At 39.1% G+C, this 21,661-nt stretch overlaps 1 protein-coding gene across 1 annotated transcript in view; it reads right to left on the reverse strand.

The window, feature by feature from the left end:
* Positions 1-21,358: 21,358 nt before the first annotated feature.
* Positions 21,359-21,661, reverse strand: part of PDK3 (pyruvate dehydrogenase kinase 3) — a 122,513-nt gene continuing 122,210 nt past the window's right edge. Inside the window, exon 11 of the mRNA XM_040338208.1 lies at positions 21,359-21,614. Within this exon, the coding sequence (XP_040194142.1) occupies positions 21,474-21,614 (141 nt within the window). The 3' untranslated portion in view covers positions 21,359-21,473. The remainder of the gene's footprint in view (positions 21,615-21,661) is intronic.

Genomic DNA, 21,661 nt, shown 5'->3' on the forward strand with positions numbered 1-21,661 from the left:
CTTAAGCAAACATTTTAACACCTTCAGTGCCCCCTAGCGTTAACCCCTTCCCTGCCAGTCACATTTACACAGTAATCTGTGCATATTTATAGCACTAATCGCTGTATAAATGTGAATGGTCCCAAAAACGTGTCAAAAGTCACAATAAAAAAAAAAAAAAAAAACGCAGATCGCCGCCATTACTAGTAAAAAAAAATCTGAAATAAAAATGCCATAAATCTATCACCTATTTTGTAGACGCTATAACTTTTACGCAAACCAATCAATATATGATTATTGCGATTTTTTTTTTTACAAAAATATGTAGAAGAATATGTATCGGTCTAAACTGAGGGAAAAAAAAGTTTTTTTTAAAGAAATTGTGATATTTATTAAATAAAAAAGTAAAAAATATTGTGTTTTTAAAAAAATTGTCGCTCTTCTTTTGTTTATAGCGCAAAAAATAAAAACCGCAGAGATGATCAAATACCACCAAACAAAAGCTCTATTTGTGGGGGGAAAAACCAAAGATTTAATTTGGGTACAGTGTTGCATGACCGCGCAATTGTCATTCAAAGTGAAACAGCGCTGAAAACTAAAAATTGGTCTGGGCAGGAAGGGGGTGAAAATGCCCTGTATGGAAGGGGTTAATGATAATAGTAAACAGGACAAATAGAGTGTGTGAATCTCCCTAATAGGAAGCACAGAGTGCAATAAAAACTGTCAAGATTTCTAATCCATTCACACTATCCAAAACTGGAAAAAAAAGTTGTGCCTATAAAGGTCCTATTAACCACTTCAGCCCCGGAAGAATTTACCCCCTTCCTGACCGGGCCTATTTTTGCGATACAGCACTGCGTCGTTTTAACGGACAATTGCGCGGTCGTACGATGCTGTACCCATACGAAATTTGTGTTATTTTTTTCGAACAAATAGAGCTTTCTTTTGGTGGTATTTGATCACCTCTGCAGTTTTTATTTTTTGTGCTATAAACAAAAAAAAAAGAAAATTTTGAAAAAAAATTATAAAAATATTTTTTACTTTTTGCTATAAATAAATATCCCCAAATAAAAAATAAAATATTCCTTGGTTTAGGCCAATATATATTCTTTCAAATATTTTTGGTAAAAAAAAAAAAAAATCACAATAAACGTATATTGATTGGTTTGTGCAAAAGTTATAGCTACAAAATAGGGGTTAGATTTATGGTATTTTTATTATTTATAATTTTTTTACTAGTAATGGTGGCAATCTGTGATTTTTATTGTGACAGACATTGCGACGGACAGATTGGACACTTTTTTGGAACTATACAACGATCAGAGCTAAAAATAGCCACTGCTTACTATATAAATGTCACTGGCAGGAAGGGGGTTAACACTAGGGGTCGATCAAGGGATTAAATGTGTTCCCTCAGCGTGTTCTAACTGTAGGGGGGTCTGGGTGAGGAGACCAATGGTTGTTCCTATATACTCCTCTCCCCTGCAAGAACGGGGGATGTGTGTGTTTACACACACACACACATCTCCGTTCTGGCTCTGTCAGGAGTGATCGAGGGTGCCTCATCGGCTCCTCAGTGACACGGCAGGGACGCGTCCCCTTAAATCAACCGCCATACAGCTACGGCGATTTGCTCAGGGGAGCCATTCTGCCGCCGTCAGACGACACGTTGTCGGCAAGTGGTTAAAGGAAGCAGGAAGCCTAGTTTCACAACACGGCTTCTCCATAGATACAGTTCAGTAAATGATAACCAGGAAAAAATAAAAGATAAAGATCCTAAAAGAAAACCGATGCCATTACCGCATCCAAGTACTTACAGTACATGCTTTTCTTTAGTTTAACCACCTTACTACTGGGCACTTTCACCCCTTTCCTGCCCAAGTCATTTTTCAGCGCCGTCACACTTTGAACGACAATTGCGAGTTCATGCAACACTGTACCCAAATGAATTTTAATAATTTTTTCCCACAAATAGAGCTTTCTTTTGGTGGTATTTGATCACCTCTGCGGTTTTTATTTTTTGCGCTATAAACAAAAGAAGAGCGACAATTTTGGGAAAAAAAAAATATTTTTTACTTTTTGCTATAATAGATATCCCCCAAAAATATATAAAAAAAACGATTTTTTTCCTCAGTTTTGGCCGATACGTATTCCTTTACATATTTTTGGTAAAAAAATTGCAATAAGCGTATATTGATTTGTTTGCGCAAAAGTTATAGCGGCTACAAAATAGGGGATAGATTTATAGCATTTTTATTGTTTTTACTAGTAATGGTGGTGATCTGTGATTTTTATTGTGACTGCGATATTGTGGCGGACACATCAGACACTTTTGACACTATTTTGGGACCATTCACATTTATACAACGAACAGTGCTATAAATATGCACTGATTACTGTGTAAATGTGATTGGCAGGGAAGAGGTTAACACTAGGTGCCTATCAAGGGGTTAAATGTGTACCCTAGTGAGTGATTTTAACTGTAGGGGGAGAGGACTGACTAGGGGAGGTGACCGATCGGTGTCCCTATGTACAAGGGACACACCATCGGTCCCCTCTCCCTGACAGGACGTGGATCTCTGTGTTTGCACACAGAGATCCACGGTCCTGCTCAGTTACTGGGCAATTGCGGGTGCCAGGCGGACATCGCGGCCACCGTGCATGCGCATCGGGTTCCCAGGGATGCGGCGCACACCCCCTAGTGGCTCGGGAAGGCGAGGATGTCAAATGACGTCCTCCCAGAACGAGAGGCTAATTCTTACCAATAGCTACCTCAGGTTGGTTTATTTACACAAAATCTTAGTATTTAGATATATATGTGAATATGAACACATAATTGTAATATGTAAGATACCCTTGCCGATCTTTCTGTCTGAAAAAGCTAATTGTCATGCTGAAGCATTGACTTCCATACATTCTGAGTCATTGCTTAAAATAAGGAACTGACTTTTGTCTGACTTTCATATTCTAAGTGCTTGTCCTGGGTCTGTGACTCACAAGGAATTTGCATTTTCGGGAGGACATCTGATTCCTTAACAAGGAAATTTGTTTTTCTAGTTCATTTAAAAGTCCAGGCTACAAAGTCAGGATATAGCTCAGACACGGTTATTAGTGGAAAATACTACTGTACTGTTAAAGTTAGTATTTCATAAAGGAGCAACATTTATTCAGAGGTGTTTGTACATATGTTTGGGAATAAGGAAACAGCTCCTCTATAAATGTGGCTGCCAAAGAAAGAAAACTAAAGAGAAAAAGGGGTGCAAAAGGTTACCTGAAAGTTACAGACTTTCTCATATTGCCCCCCTTCAAACCAAAGCTGCTGTGCCATTCTAATTGGCAAAGCTCTGCCACTTGCTAGAAGTGTGAGAACTTGCAACTCCACCTTGCCCTCACACATTCCTATTAGCCTACTATGCTTACTATAATAGGTTGTCTCAATGACCAATGAAAATTTGCAGGGGCGTAATGCAACCACAAGTTTTGGTACTAACATTATAAACGGTGCCGATATAAAAGAGGTTAAGACCATAAGCTTGAATAATGATCTGCCAAATCACAGAGACAAGGTGAAATGAGAAGCTGGTTCCCCTTTGCTAGGACCATCATGAACGATAGAGTGTCAGTCTTTCTAATAGAAGCAGTGACTGCAAGGTAGACAAGCACAGCTCAAACTACATCCAGACAATTAAGGGAACATTCCTTCTTATGTACTGGGGCTGGAGAAAGGTTACAAAACCACAATGTCCTGGTTGAGGTGAAAGGTTGAAACCACATTGTCCCTGTACAAGACCAGAAATGGTTCTGTACAGGACAAATCTGCTATATCAGAGACACACCTCATCAAACCGATGGATACAAGGAATGTAACCTAGTGAGTAAGCTTAGAAAGGCGAAAATCCCTCATATCATTCAAACAGTGGCCTAGATTCAAGAAGCAATTGCGTCTGCGTAACTTGCGCCGGCATTACGAATGCTCCTGATTCAGGAACCTCGTTACGCCGACGGCAGCCCAAGATATGACTAGCATAAGGCTCTTATGCTAGTCATATCGTAGGCTGCATTCTTACGTTGGCCGCTAGGGGGCGTTCCCGTTGTGGTCAGCGTATAGTATGAAAATTGCATACTAACGCCGATTCACAACCCTACGCGAGCCCTGCGTACGCAGTTTAAGTCGTTTGTGTACGTCGGGTTTCGCGTAAGGCTGCTCCTGCTAATAGCAGGGGCAGCCAATGTTACGTATACCTGTCGTTCCCACGTCGCGAGGTTTAAATTTTACGTCGTTTGCGTAAGTTAATCGTGAATGGCGCTGGACGCCATTCACGTTCACTTTGAAGCAAATTACGTCCTTGCAACGTCATTTGCCGCAATGCACGTCGGGAAAGTTTCCCGACAGAGCATGCGCCCTACGCTCGGCGCGGGAACGCGCCTAATTTAAATGATTCCCGCCCCCTACGGGATCATTTACATTAGGCGCCCTTACGCCGGGCATTTTTGAGGAGCGCCCATGCAAATTACGTGGCTACTGCTTCATGAATGAAGCGTAGCGCAGATAATTTGCGTAGGCGCAGGGTAAAAAGGGTACACTGCGCTTTCGTAAGGAGCGCGCAGCTGTACCTGAATCTACCCCAGTGTTTTTTTTAACCTTTGAGAGAACCAGAATCAAATCCCCTGGAGTGATAGCACAAAAGTCACCCTGTTCAAAAGGTCTTAATTAGAAAATGGGAGGCTAGTGGTCTGTGGAACAGTATGACCAGATGTTAACTGTACCTAGAGACAAATTTGTCCCATTTGTTTTTGAACTTTGAAACACCTCTGGGTGTATAGTCCATTTTCCTGGATCCAGGTGTCACTGGGAGAGAATACTGCTGGTCAAACATCCACACCTAGGATGTAAACAGAGGACAAGGTTGAAATATAAAGTTATGCCCACGTCATAAAGTTTTTTACTTCTCTTGCTGCAACAAGTTCTAGTTTCTCCCTGATTGTCAATGCATGTCATTACTGTTGCGGTCTGTCTGGATCTTCATCTGTTACCCTACAGTGGAGAGCTCGAGATTGTTGATCAGAAAAAAGGATTCCTTCTGTGTTCAGGTTCCCAGCACCGACAAGAAATCAGAAGAAAGGTTTTCCAAACAACAGCTGGGTTCCTAAACCACCAGACCAGAGACCAAGTTCCTTGGTGTTGGACAGATCAGTTTGTCCGAAGATTGACCCAGACTGTCCCAAAACAACACGATTTTGAGTTGTAGGAGTCTGGACTAAAACTAGGCATATGGAACTGCCTTAAAAGGAGACTACTATAGACCCCAGTAAATGAAGAAAAAATTGTGGGGAGATAATGGGACTTTGAGTGAGGCTGATGACAAGGTGCGGGTAGTAAAAAGAAGTACAAATTTATTGATCACAAATGAAAAACATCTATCAACATCCAGAGAGCATATACAAGAAAAACATACATTTCAAGTGGACATTACCACATATGAAGACACATAGATCAATATACATGTGGTAGGAGTAATAAGGGTACAGCAGTGTCTGGCATAGTGCCATATGATCGTCTACATGGATTAATGAATGCATAGCATAAATATACAGGTGTACAGTAGTCACAATAACAGTATCGGCGAATTGGTTAGAAATGTAAAAAACTGGTAAAACATATAAAGTATAATTGAATATATTGTCATGAGGTATATATAGCAGCATCCATACTAGCCCGACGTGTTTCGTGTATTAAACACTCTTCAGGGGCTGATGCTTGACTTCTCTAGAAAAAAAATATATGGAAATAAATAAGGATAGAATATAATTAATAAAAAATTATTATAACCAGTATAAGATGGAAAATAATCCATCTAAAATACTCACATAATATTTAAAGTGACTGAATATGGTTCTATATGGAGCCACGGCCTGAACGAAGAGTCCACCACGGGAGCTGAGGCGGCAAAGGAGCGCACATCAGGAGGGGGGCAGCAAGGAATCCTCCACCCAATAAGGTAACACAAAGTTAGGAGTTAAGTTACTCTAGACCCCAGGTCTCTCATGCTAAAGCAAAGAGTCAGTTATCTCCTGCACCATAGACCCCAAGTCTGGGAGTAGAGAATTTGAAGTTTCCTTTGAAAAATAAAAACTCTGGCAAAAACTGTATCTAGAATAAGACCCAGATACTCAAAGTGATGAGTTGGTACCAAGTTGGTTTAAAAATCTGAATTCTCCACACCACATTGTCACCCAGAACTTGTCTCAACTGTTTCCTCAACAGAAAGTTTTCCAGGTATGCCAGAATGCATATGCCCTGGGATCGTAACATGGCTAGCACAGAAGGCCAAGACACCTATGGGGTGAAGCACAGGCCAATATGTAGGGCCACAAACTATAAGTGTTTGGAACCTATAGCAAAATGAGGGACTTGCTGATGTGATGGAAAAATAGGGGCTTGCAAGTATGCATTCTTGATGTTCACAGAGGCCAGAAAATCTCTCTAATGGTGGAAAGCCTGATGGATTCCATGCAGAATTTCTGGTCCCGATTGAAGACATTTAGGGTCTTGAGATTCAAGATGGGGCAGGAGACTCATACAGGTAATAAAACAAGAAATATCCACTAACCCATCCATGTTAGAGTTTAGAGCTATTGGCATGAACAAATTCCATGACTAAGGGATCAAAGTATAGGGAAACTGGATCTCTTCTCATGGGACTAGTCTATTACCCTGTTGTTTAACATACTGGAATCATGGCAGGTTTGCAAGAGAAAACATAGTTTTGTGAAGACTCTCTATATGGATCCTTAAACCAGCGTATCCTTTAGGCCGCGTACACACGTTAGGTCAAAACCGATGAAAACGGACTGAAGGACCGTTTCATCTGTCCAAACCGATCGTTTGTGGGCCCCATTGGTCAGTTATCCTTCGGTCAAAAAAAACGAGAACTTGCATTAAAATTGAACCGATGGACGCCTAACCGATAGGTCAAAACCTGTGCATGCTCAGAATCAAGTCGACGCATGCTTGGAAGCATTGAACTTCGTTTTTTTCAGCACGTCGTTGTGTTTTACGACACCGCGTTCTGACACGATCGGTTCATTAACCGATGGTGTGTAGGCACATCGGACCGTTCTCATCGGATGGACCGATCATGTGTACACGGCCTTAAAGGAATCACCAGGGCTTTATTAAGACATGAAACTGCTGATCCATGTCAGGAGTGACCCATTTGTTTAGGACTGCAAAATTATTTCAGTTGATCAGGTGTCTACCAGCCTCTATATAGGATTTCTGGAATTAGTGGATGCATGGGAAAGATTTACTTCTCAGGGCCAACATCATCAATCAAGGATTTGTAAAATTCTTCATCAGAAAGAAACCCCACAGCAGAAGGCTCAGATGCCACTAAGGGTGCAGGCAGATAAGGTTAAAGATTTCATGAAGGAATATGTGGGGTACGCTTTTAGCTTCTAAGTCACAATCATTAATCAAGCAAATTGGAGTGAAATCCTTCTGGGACAGAACTGAGAGGGAGGCCACAATTGACAATTCCAAGGAGTTCTGAAATAAAATGATTTAAAGTTATATATAGTTAATTTGCCCTGGTTGGGGGTTCTCAGGACTAGGGCCTGTAAAATTAATATATTATTTAAGAGTTACACAATTATGATTTTGCTTGTGTTCTGCAGTACACACGCCGTATGCTGTAAGCACATACTGTATAAGAGAAACCAAATTAGACCTTTGAAACAACTTGCTTTAAACTACTAGGACAGCTACGCCACCTGCTGGACAAATCACTGACCACAGTAGACGGATTCTCTAAGCAGACAACTCAAATATGACTTGCAACAAAAAATGATCATACCTTTTACATGTAAAAACTAAATGTAAACACTAAAGCAGTTGTATTGTACAATTCCCGTAAATTATACTATAATTAAGTTTGCCAAGAAATTAACATGTTGGATTAAATAGAAGCAAGGAATCACTGTAGCAATGCCATTTAGCATTTCTGAAGAACAGTGCAGCAACAACCAGCCCTCTGGCTCTTGAACCAAAAAGTGGCCACCCTACAGCAAATTATGCGCTGATATGCACAATTGACTGAGGCAGATACATATTATTTTAATTAGGATATCTGCTGGAAGTGTTGTTAAATAGGACCATATTTGTTGTTTGCTAAATATAAAATGGAAAAAGGTCATCTAGAGCCCAGGGCGAACATGCCAAACTGCGCCCCCCCCCCCCAAATGTATAAGCATTATGTGGCAGCATAAATCCCCACACAAAAACACTGAATACTAATATACAGGCTTACTCCCCAAGCATGAATTCTCCTGCCTCCCAGTACAAATCCACCCCTGCTAAAATCCCTCCACAAATCTTTGCCCCTCCACCCACCCAGCTCCAATGCCCCCCCCCCCAAAAAAAAAAATGTCACCCCTCCTAGCACAAATCCTCTACCTCTGAACTTTTCCCTCCTAGTACACATCCTTTCCCGCCCAGTTCAAATCCCCCCTCCCAACACAACTCCCCATAAACCACCACTCTTGGACCCCCCCCAAATTTTCCCTTCTAGAATAATACTGTCTCCCCCAAATTCCTTTTTCCAATACAAATCCCCTCTCCCCAACTCACATGATACTACAGTGCCCAGGGCAGAAACCGACTTGTTAGGTAAAAAAAAAAAAAGAAAAAACACAAGTCCATAAAGATCAACCACTAGAAAAGAAACAGAATAAATCAACAGAAAACCTCCATATACAAAACCCTGTTTTCACAGTTAATCCACAGAAAGGCAAAACAAATACTAAAAACGCTAAAATGAACATTGCTCCAGCAGGAAAAAAAATCCTTCCTGATCCCCCAGAAGGCAAGTGGATATTACCTAGATCAATAATCCCTTGTGTTAGAACCTATATACTGTATGTTAATATCAAATTATATTTTGTGTATTCAGGAAAGCATCCAGGCCTTTTTTATCCGGTTTCCAACCAGATAATGTAGATATACTGCGGCAGAATGGCTCTCCTGGGCGAGATCCCGTACATATACGGCTTTGCCCAGGAGAGCCACCAGAAGGCGTGCGCCCCCTGCCCGGCGAGGAACCCGATGCATGTGGCCGGCGGGCACAAGAGTGGGAGCACGGGGGTTTGTGTGTAAACACACAAATCCCTGTGCTGTCTGAGGAGAGAAGGACAGATTGTGTCTTTCTACAAAGTAGAAAACACAATGTGTCATCTCCTATAGTGAGTCCCCTTCTTATTTATTCTCTATGTAGTGCAAGAACCTGCCTGTTTGCATATAAAATTTAAAGTGTTTAGGTTTGACCTCCTATTATATGGGTTTGGTAAATCTAAAGGAAAGTTGTACGAGAAAATTGTATGTTGGGCCAGCCTTACTGTGCCTTGTTCTGCATTCTGTGTGGCAGAGGGGCATCTTTAGACAGGAACAGGGCTTTGACTGCTTATGTCAGAGCTGTCCCTGTGATGACTGATTGGTTAATCATTGGTCTAGATATTTTATATATATATATATATATATATATATATATATATATATATATATATATATATATATGTGCAATATGGGGGAACAGGTAGATGCCCCAGTAGAAGTCCGATTAGGACGAAAACCCGTCGGGCCTGGTACACCGTTCCCCATATTGCTTTTACTCTATAGTGATCACTTTTAATTGTATGCTGTTTTTTATCAATAAAAGCCTCAATTTTTTGACCTGCACCATTGGAAGCCTCTTTCCACTGCCCGTGCCACCACAGTCCTCCTTGGTGGTGGGGTAATAATCAATAGACAGCAAGAGAGGTAATGAAAGCAAAAATCACTAGAATGAATAATAGGGAAATGACTGCATTGCAGTTACAGATTCCTCTCCAACAGGCTCTCAGAAGAACAATGAAAACAACATGACCAATAGTAATATCATTAAATACCTCAAGACCAGCAGTGCCCTAAGCTGGCCATAGATGGTGGGATATTCTTTCCAAGAAAATCACTTGATTCTCCCACCAACACAGTCAGAATTTTTTCTTTGCACGATATATACCTACCTTATATGAAGCGAATTTAAGATGGAAAGGTGTCTGGTAATCTGGAGTTACATCGGTTGGATGCTGTTCTGAGCCATTTTTGCCCATCTGAACTATGACAGACAACCTGAGCTGGTGAGTTTTCACTTGATTGGGGCATGAAGAGATAATCACTGGAAGCACAGTGGTGTTGCAGTCTGGTGGAAGAGGACACACTGTTGGACTTTAATAATTTGAATATTTTCATTATTTCAATGCACTTGTGTGGGACACTGAGGACTCGTTTGCAAATTCATTTTTTGATGATATATTATATGTAGGAGTTTATTACTAGACAAGCGCCTAAACTGTTTCATGGACACTTTTATTCACAGCGCTACTAGTACTTGAGAACCTTGTTTTTTTTTTGTTACATAATTTTCTGGATATAGGTGGGGTATTTGCAGTGATTTGTTTGTTCATTCATTTTTGTTTTCTTTTTCAGTATGTTTATTAAAAGGTATTTCCATTTTCCATATAATAAAAAAGTACAAATAAAAGTGTACAAACAACTTATATGGATATAAGCAGTAGAAAATACACAATACTAGGATCGAGAATCTGATAACAGTCAAGCAAGGTGTTTCATCAACAATCGGTATTATTCTAGATGACAGTTTTCGTTTATAATACAAATCCTATCAAGTGTGTCTCCATAAAGGAGCCTCGTTTTCAGATCCATTTAATAGAATGTTATCTAAGTGCCTTTAATTTTAATCTTTGCTATTTTAATCTAAAATCAAGGTACCTTTAAATAATATCAAGTATAGAACGTGTGTGGTGAAAAACATATGTGAACTATCACGTGCAAAAATGAATAATGAAGAATACATTTTCAGAGGCTCACATTTACCTTTATCATATCAGATTCAATCCAATTTATGGATGATATCAGGTTCAGTTGGAGTAGAACCTTGGCATCCCAGTCTTACTATTATAAATCAACCAAATCAAAATATATATGAAATGAATAAAAAATTAACAAAAATAAGAGCAAAAAGAGATTAAAGAAGAAGAGAAGAAGAAAAAGAGAGAGAGAGAGAGAGAGAGAGAGAGAGAGAGAGAGAGAGAGAGAGAGAAAAAAGAGAAAGAGAAAAAAAAAAGGGGAGGGGGGGGAATATCTCCGTGACGTCTAATACAACATCTCGTCTAATACAACATCTAAAAAAACTGTCCTAGTCTGGAAGAGACCTAGAATCATCAGATAGATATCTGACCCATGGATCTCAGATTATGAGGCATTTTTGAGGTTTAGAAGCAGTTTTTAACTCATATCCTAGCAGTGCCTGTTTCGGTGAATTAACTACATTTATTTGAGTAAGAGTATATATAAAATTATAAACTCTAATCCAATAGCGCCTCACTCTGGGACATTCCCACCATGTTCATTAATTTTTATGGGTATTTTTAACACATTTCTATATGCAACTTTCACATACACTTTTGTTTTTGAAGAGATGTTTTTTCATTGAGGAGAGGAGGCTTGAAATATTTTCATACATTGGGATTTTATACTGAAATGTATCCTCCACAATCACAGCTTTATAACAAATGTCTTTAGTTCATATAAGTTCCTAAAAACATTTATTAAGGTCCATTCACACATATATTATTTCCTGCATTGTGCTGGAGGAAAACATATAGCTCCACGATTTTTACAATGCAGTGCACCAATTGTTTAAATGTGCACATTGTGGTGTGCTGTGGCACAAGTGTGTTTATTTTATACTGTATATGAGGTTGGAGTACCATTGACAATAAATGTTAATGCACAAATACAAGCATGTTATGGCTCTGCGTGACTTTACTGCAAAAAACACATATGAAACGCGTTGGATTGATTTGGTGGATAAGCAATTTATTTTATTCAAAATGTATTCCCGCTTGCTTTGATTAGTAAAAATGTTTTACAGACTAGGACGTGAATTGTTTAGACCAGCTAATTTTTAATTCATTGTTTAATAAACATTTTCTATTTGTTATTATACATATACTCCAATTGTGTGATTTATATTGCTGCAACAAAGTCCTATGGGAGATATCTTTCCACCAGTCTTAAAACCCTTTCCAATACAGACCATGCCCCCACTCATCCACAGATTGAGCCCATTTGGGGTGAATGGGTGGTCAGGAGGCATGCTTTACGGAACTTTACCCTATATTTTCAAACCATAATTGGGTCCTCACATTCATTATTCACCTATGTGATATTTATGAATTTTTCTTTACTCTCCTGTTAGTTTGGTTAGAGTTATGCTAGCATAGATACGTCTTTACTAATTATATATGTATCCTATAATATGTTGTTTATTATATCTTGCTTTTTATTATTGTAAAAATCAATACAAATATTGAACAAGAAAACACTTTCCAAATGCTTTGAATATCCGTGCAAACGTAAAAACATGTACAGTATTCATGAAATAGTTGCTTGCGTATTTGACACAACTGCTTGCATTGTTTTGCATCTCTGTGCTTGGAATGGACGGTGCCAAAAACAGTTGTCGGACGTTGGAGCCGATAGCAATGGGAGGCTTTGCAAAGCTTCTCTTATTCTTCTATGATTCTGGAAGGCAATGTGTAAAGGCTTATTCACACTAGCAGTTCGAGGGCAAAAAAACCCTATGGTTGAGCTGCATTTTTATTGCCCCCCCCCAACTGCTACCCCCTTTAGCTGCATAGGCAGTGGCCGTTTAGTGGTAGACACATGCTGTGGCTGCAAAGCTTTGCTTCATTGGGGAGCAGGAATTATACTGCCCTGCCACCACGTGCAATGCAAGGTTCAAGGGGTTAAAAGCATGTGGTACAACACCTTCTCACCGCTTCTCGCCACTTGTCAAATGCTCTTTAGAGACTAACGTTTGTGCGAATAAACCCTAATAGGGCTCTCTACCGATAGGTGTCAAAATAAAAAAATCTGTCAAACACATCACAAAGGCAAGTTAACACCCATGTGAGCTTACCCTTAGATTGCATCTACTATAGAAAAACATTTTTTAGGTATAATAAGACAACAACACAGCTAAGTGAAAGCAGGAAAAATAAACATTCTTAAAAAATAGGTTTATTGTTTTTCAGATTTTTTATTTTTTCACGGTGGTCTGCACATTTATCTGCTAGGAAAGATAAAACAAGTAAAAAGAGCCACTTCACTGAAACACTCAACATTATAAAAATAAAACATTGCCCTAGGGAGCTAAGAAATTTACAAAAATATGAGAAAACAAGACTTGAATATAAAGCAAAGAAAAAAAATGGGTAAAAGGTTACATAAGAAAACCTATTCGAATAATGTACCGTATTCTATTCTGCTCAACAAGCAAAATGATTGTAATCGGCTATCCCTAAGAGCGATTACTATACAGAACATAAAAATAAACACAAAATGCTTAAATGATTTAAACTAAGCAGAAGTCATATATTTACTGTATTTCTGAGTCTTGCAATGCGACAGTCATTTTACAGCGTAGTATAGCATATTGGCTAACAAAGTGAACAGGTGATGTAAGGACTGAAGTAAAACATATTTAGTATCCTGCCCCAATGAACTTTCCCTGATGACGGGTATAAAGTATGGTGACCGTGTCAGATGCAAAATTTGGGTACCCCATAGTTAAATGACGTGTTTTGCTGATTTTTAGCGTTAAGATGTTTATTTCTGCAGGCAACACCCTTAAATGTGACAGTTCTATCATTTAAGGCACACAATTACTGTTTATATTCTGGGTTCAAAACACTCATTGTAACATATAAAGACAGAAATCACAGTGCCCTAAAGGTTTTGCTAAGAAGATCTTGGTTTAGAAGATCTTTCCCACTCTTCCTTTCTGTTTAGTTTAGGAAAATTCGTGGGTCATGTTGCAGGTACTGCAATTTTAACATCAATGTAAAAGAACCTTTCACTTACAAAATCAACAAAATACATAACATGACCAGGGAATCCCAAACTGTAGATTATAGCACATTTCTATTTTATTAGTTGGTGAGGTAATTTGTGATATCATCATATATAGCACAAGATGAACAGAATACCAATAACTGTGGCAGAATCATGTGCCAACCTCATCCCAACATAAGGAATGCAGGAGAATGCATTTGCATAGCAAGAACATTTTTGATAAAAATCATGACATTTTGGTGGTTTTGTAATTTTGACAATATGCATTAGGGTGCATTCACATGATTAGTTCTGAAAGCTGGCAGTCTATTATTGCTTTCAATTGAGCTAATTATCAAGCATGTGCATTTGCAAAAGGCAATGCATCCTTAAGCTGGCTACAGTGGCGGTCGGTGGTCATTTTTTTGGGGGGTGCTGCAAACAGTATGCCACCGGTTGGTGAGTAACACTTACCCCATCTTTTCACCAGCGGCTTTCCCTGCTTAGCTGCCGCAGCGATCTCCCCTTTCCCTGTTCTCCACTGGTCATCACGGCGGCTTCCGTTTTCCTTGGCGGCCAATTGGGAGTCTTCTCTTTTCGGGCCAATCAGAAAATGGGTCTTACACCCACTTCTGATTGGCCGGATTGAGGATCAGTGTTTCAGCAGCGAATATTTATTCGCTGTTGTAACACCTCGGTGGGCTCCGAACACAATGCTCTGCATCTGGAGCCCACCCTATTAGGGCCTCTAATTAGATGCTTAAAAGAATAACACCACTGCTGTAATTCATGTGCCCAAAAGGAGCAGGACGCACGAATAGGGGGTGGTGGCCTTGGATAGAGGGGGCTGTGCCCGGGCATCCCCTTAATTGATGGGCTGACCCTGGCCGGCTATAAATTGATTGAAATTTATCTGGTGTGGCAGGGGCTAGACGAATTTCTATCCATGTACGGGCAGGCTGGTTGTATGGAAGTCGATCTACCGATTTACTTTGCTACAGCTAACTTAATGGGATTTTCCCGATCAAACAGTGCCGTCGGATATACCCAAAAGCACTGATCACAGTATTCTGACAAAGGGGAGGTCTCCCCACTGTCAGAATAAATTAACTCAGCAGGAAGGATTAATCAATGCACAATAAGTGTGTGTATTGGATAATTGATAATTGAGCCATCTTATTATTTTTTTAATGTATGACAAGCCTTCTGTACATATGACTGTTTTTAATGGTCTAGAAAAAAAAAGTTTTTTTCGACGCGATTCTTGTCAAGCCTGCCTTGCCTACACACGATCGTGAAAAAAAATGCTCGATCAAAGCGCGGTGACGTACAACATGTACGACGGCACTATAAAGGGGAAGTTCAGATGGCGCCACCCTTGGGGCTGCTTTTGCTGATTTCGTGTTAGTAAAAGTTTGGTGAGAGACGATTCACGATTTCAGTGTTCGTGCTTTTCAGTCTGTTATAGCGTGACGAATGTGCCATCTCCATTACAAATGCTAGTTTTACCAGAACGAGCGCTCCCGTCTCATAACTTGCTTCTGCTTGTTGTTTGGTTGTACTCCTGTGGGCTATAGAAATAATTTTTCACCATTCTGGACCCGTTCTTGTGCTAAAAACAGCTCTTTAAATATCCAATCTTTTCTTTTTTTGACAGAAAGAAAAAAAAAACAGTAGAAAAAAAATAAAATAAAACAGTTAAAGCTACAGGACACAAGTAACAATAAAAAAAGGATTTAAGAAACCCACAAAATTAAATAAACTGCTCTAATCACACCCTCTAAATAAACAAAAAAAGGTAGATAATATTGGTCAATCTAATTTTGCCTAAGTAGCTTAATGAGTAAAGTTTAGCCAACATCTTCTAAATAAGATCTAAGTCTGATCAACCTCGATATATGGCCAGTTGTATAACTAAAGAGCTGTAAAGCAATGGGTTGATGAATACAAAACAAATACAGAGACTAAAGAGCTGTCCCAACCGGTATAAGAGACATTTAAAACCAACATGCACTGGTCACTGCTCCAGTTTTTTAGTGTATATAGTATTTATTTATTCCACCCACAATACATAGGTACAGTGTCTTTGGTTTGGTGGATTCCACCCAGTTTTACAATTAGAAAAATTCCAAAGAAAATTTCTCAAGAAATTTCACAGTGGTCTGTTTTTTTCTCTTCGGATCACCATACATGTTAAAATCCGACATTCTCTCTAAAATCAAACTTTAGATTTACCAGAATTAGAAAACCTACTGAATGTGCCAATCCATTTGTATCTAATCAATTTGTATATACTAGATAGTTGTTAGTAGATATGCAGGAGAGTCTACAAATCAGATTGTAACAAGTGTGGTGAGCTTTCGACTATCTGATAAAGGAAGTTTTTTTTATGTATATACTAGAGCTGCACAATTAATCGTTAAAAAAATCGTGATCTCGGTTCAACCCCCCTGACGATCTCCAATGCAGAGTTTGCCGATTCTTTCATCTAACAAGTGGAGAGAATTCATCTCTTTACTCAGCTATCATTTACTCAGCTATCAAAAGAAAATATCCGGGCAGTCTGCCAAGTTTAGATCAAAGGGATAAAAACTTCTGTGTGTGTAAAGAAAAAGTCTGGGTGGTCTGCCAAGTTTTTTAACAACATGAAACATTGTAACTAACTTCCTTCTTAGAGCAAATCTGTGTGTAAATGCAGGAAGTTTAACCACTTAAAGTCCAAATCTTTTTCTGACACGTTTAAGTTAAAATCAATATTTTTTTCTAGAAAATGACTTGGAACCCCCAAACATTATATATATTTTATATATTTGAGACCCTAGGTAATAAAATGGCAATTTCTGCAATATTTTATGCAACACTGTATTTGCCCAATAGTCTTTTAAATACAATTTTGTAGGAAAAAATACACTTCAATGAATAAAAAAAAAAAAAACAGTAAAGTTAGCCCAATTTTTTTTGTTTTAATATGAAAGATGATGTTTCGCTGCGAGAATCGTGATCTATCTTCTAAGCAAAAAAAATTGTGATTCTCATTTTAACCAAAATCGTGCGGCTCTAGTATATACTAAAATGTAATTTATAAACAACATAAATAAAATATATATTATTCTACCTATTGTAGCGAGCAGAAGCCTCGCCAGTTAAGATTCTGGACAGATACAATGGAAAATAAAAAAGAGCGCACAAAATAAAACATACATTTACAAATATAGTGCTTTGAATTAAAACAGCAATAAATATGTGCCTACAACACCCTATCAAAGTTCATGCATAAAATGAGCTAGGCTATATATATATATATATATATATATATATATATATATATATATATATATATATATATATATATATATATATATATATATATATTCTCATTTGACTATTATATAGATTTTTGAATTTACATTTTTAGTCATATTGTACATACAAAAAATTAAACCTTGAATTATAGGGTGTCAAACTACATATATCTACACTTAGAGGTATTCTATGAAAGAGGAGAAATGGAGAGACATGTTGCCCAAAGCATTCAATCAAATTCTAATTGCCATTTTTCTGAAGCAGGTTTGAAAATAAAAGAACGTGACTGGTTATTACAAAACGACACCTCCACTTTTCTTTTTCTACTCCTGTTTCTTAAAGAGACTCTATCCTCTAAAAACAATAATCTAAAGGAACACATTGTGTCTGCTACTACCTATTCCGTGTCCCATGCTGTCCCAAATCCTTTGGAGCTCCATAGAAATTTGTATATAAATATCAACTCTAAAAGGACACATTGCCCTGGCTATCAGTCATTCAAACTCTCTATGCAAGAGCCCCACACTGATAATTACCAGGTTTGTCAAAGGGGCTCTTGCCATGGGGCGACAATGGACTGTTTTCAGCATACAGAGTCATTTCAAAGCAAATCTATAATTTTAAGCAGTTTCAAATTCTATAAGAACCTTCAACAAGTACTTAGACCTACATACCTCTGTTATTCTTCATGTGCACTCTGGAAGCCCCTAAACCTTGGGTTCTCGAAATGCATTGGTCATAGGGTTGCCACCTTATCCCTTTAAACCCGAACACATATGAATTACACAGGTTCTGAGGCTAATTTAATGCAGGAAAGGCACCAAGTGAGTTTAATTACCACCTTAATCAGCCACAGAACCTGTGTAATTAATATGTGTTCGGGTTTAAAGGGATGAGGTGGCAACCCTAATTGGTCACTTCAATATCCAAAGGCAAAGCCACATTCATCCCCCATCTCTCCATCTATATCTCCTCAAATTTCTAACCCAGCCCTTCTTATCCAGGGTGCCTTGGCACGCTGAAGTGCTGACTGAATTGTTCAGGGCTTATTATTTCTTGGACTTTATGGAATGGTGTTGCATTCAGCAAAGCTTTGCCACACCCCTCCCACATCCCACCATGTGTGCTACCTAAGATCATCAGGGGTATAGACTCTATGGACTGGTTTTGCATTTACCATCTCTGCTAATCAATGCAGACTTCAGTGTAGCAGAGAGGGTCGTATACAGGGTCATATAGTACATCAAGTCTTGCAAGGAGGCATGGGCATGAGTTATGATGGAGTGTCAAGGTCTGGTTAAAGGCAGTGCAATGGCCAGAGAAAGCGGGTGTCCAGGGTTTTTCAGTGATCAGAAAAAACAGTTGAGGAAAGTGAGAATGAGAAATACCACAATTCACTGAAAGTGTGTAAAATGTGCTGTATTATTCTAGGGTTTGGATTTGTGGTCTGCAGGGATGGACCACCATGGTGTATAGCCATGCATGTGTGAAGATATTATAATAGTAATGTCTTTAAAAGCAGATGGATGCATCAGATATTGTATGTCAGGAGCAAGGAACCTGCACTACCTCTGACTATGTGGAAAATGTCTATGGTATTGCATTTTGTTTTGTAAAATATTATATTTATTAATGTCAGTGTATACTACCAGATTTACATCTTGGGAGCCTACAGGCAGAGATAATCATCTTCCTTTTAGACTGGGGGTCCTTGAGATTTTAAAGGGCGCTGTGATTGAAAAAAGGCTGGGAAAGGCCTCTTACCAATGGAGAGTGGTACATTGCAGATGGAATATGATGGTGTTCTGATTTTGAGATTTCCACACTAAGTTTCCATTCACACAGGTGAATTAATAGTGGACAGTGCAGTCTTCAGTCAATGTTAGCTTGGAGCAGTGTTGCCAACCATCAGTATTTTTACTGGTAGCCAGTAAAAAACGGGGATACCAGTAAAAATATGGCTGTGATGCACGGCTCGGAACCGGCTGAGACCATCCGAGTGCCTGCTACAGTGTGTTCGGACGGCACCAGTGGGGGGGCAGGTCTGGCGGAGGCGGTGCCTGAACGTGTTGTGTGATGTCATAGTGCAAGCGGAGTGGCCAGAGCGGGTCTGCGGTACAGGAGCAAGGCAAGCCAAGAGCGGGACTGTCAGTGCTGAGTGGACTGAAGGGACCACCTGGCGTGGAGCGAGACTGTCACTGTAATTCAGGAGGAGACGTGTCTTGTTGAGGAGGTGTCATGATCATCTGTTCCTGCTGCACACTGCTGTCAGTGTCATTGTGAGACTCCTGTCCCTGAGCTACTTACTTACTACAGTAAAACTTTGGTTTGAGCGTAACTTGGTTTGAGAGCATTTTGCAAGACAAGCAATGTCTTGATATAAGAATAGCGTCATGTCACAACTGAGTATAAAAGAGAAGAGAGGCGCCTCTAAGTTTAGCAATATGGTTACATTTAATGAAAGTGCAACATTTAGCAACATATTGCTACACTAATGCTGCGTACACATAGTCGGAAATTCTGCCAGCAAAAGTCTAATGTGAGCTTTTGTTCGGAAATTCCGACCGAGTGTATGCTCCATCGGACTTTTGCTGTCGGAATTTACGCCAGCAAAAGATTGAGAGCAGGTTCTCTATTTTTCAGATGGAAAAAATTCCAATTGTCTGTGGCAATTCCGACGCGCAAAATTCTGACACATGCTCGGAAACAATTTGATGCGTGCTCGGAAGCATTGAACATTTAACTTAAACGTGCTTGGCTCGTCGTAGTGTTGTACGTCACCGCGTTCTTGACGGCCAAAAGTTCTGAGAACTTTTGTGTGAACGTGTGGATGCAAGCCAAGCTTGAGCGGAATTTTTGTCGGAAAAAACATCCAAAAGGTTTTTCTGACGGAAAATCCGATTGTGTGTACGGGGCATTAGAGGCGCCTCTCTTCTCATCCTCTTGTGGACTTACATTTGTGGATGGACATTTTATGGTTACACAACTTGGTCACATTGCTAGAATCTTTTTACATGGACTATAAACTGAAGAACCTATGAATAAAATGGTTGGGGAACGAATCAATTGAGTTTCCATTATTTCTTATGGGGAAATTTGCTTTGATATACAAGTGCTTTGGATTACAAGTATGTTTCTGGAACGAATTATGCTCGCAATCCAAGGTTTTACTGTATATCGAAAATAAAAGAAGAAATATATTGCCATAATATCTACCTTAAATCACATTTCTAATTGCATATTGTACTTGTTTGTAGCCTAAATACTGAAATTTGCACTTAAACGTGTAATTTTGGAACTTGTGGAAATGCCAGTAACAATTTGATTGTGCCAGTAAATTTTGGGTGTCGTGTCCGTAAATTTCAGTCTGGTAGGTTGGCAACACTGGCTTGGAGAAGTGAAGGGGAAGAAGCAGGGAAGAGCTTTGCTATCCTAGGTTATGGGGCTGTGTGTTTCTATTGATGCATACAGCGTAGGGAGACTCAACTTTAGTCCCTGCATGCAAAGAGAAAGGCACCACCCTGAAACAGGAAACCTGGGGCAGAAGTCATGGCACCACATTAAACAGGAACGTAGGCAAGGATTAAAAGATGAAAAAGCTGCATACTTGGTAAGTGATTAAATTACCTGCTAAAAGTGCTTAAAAACAGGGGTTTCATTTCACTTAAAATACAACATACAGCAGATAGGAGGACTATTAAAAAAAGAAATGAAAAAAGCAGCCACATACATGCAAAAAGTGGTCAAAGTGGAGTGATTTTTCCCTTATAAAGCAGCAGAATATGCTGCAGAACTAAACACACACACACCATTTAAAGGCAACACGCTCTTAATGCACACATTAAATTGGTGTGTATAAATATACCAAAGATAATCTCTCTTCACAACAATGTGAAATATTATTGGAGTGTTTTACTCCAAAAAAATATTATTTTACAGCACTGCCTCACATATAATCTGTATGACAAACAAACTTTTATTGCCATAGATTATATGTGCATTGCAGAAACCTAATAGGACCAGCAGTAACCCGTTTTGCTACAACATTTTATAAAATATAATTAAGTGAACCATTCTAATCCCTGTTTACTTTAACAGATAAACCTGAATGCCTTTTTTTTGCCACTGCTACTGACCAGTATACACTCAGTAATGCTCTGCATTAGCAGGCTACACGTTCAATAAACAAGAAAAATAATAATAATGCCATTTTGCGAGAAACCCTGAAGGCTGTCCGTTAATTAGCCTTGTACTTGGAAGCATCCCGTGGTTCTCTGCTTGGATTGCTCCAATCATCTGCTTCTGCTGCCGTTTTGTAATGTCGCCATGCTGACTTGTTAAAGACCGGCAGTCTCTCGAATGAATCCCCGGACACAGCCTAGAGCAAAAGAAACCTGAATTAATTGTAAAGCTACTTACTTAATT

This window comes from Rana temporaria, chromosome 2 (genome assembly GCF_905171775.1).
Source record: "Rana temporaria chromosome 2, aRanTem1.1, whole genome shotgun sequence".
Taxonomy (NCBI): Eukaryota; Metazoa; Chordata; class Amphibia; order Anura; family Ranidae; genus Rana; species Rana temporaria.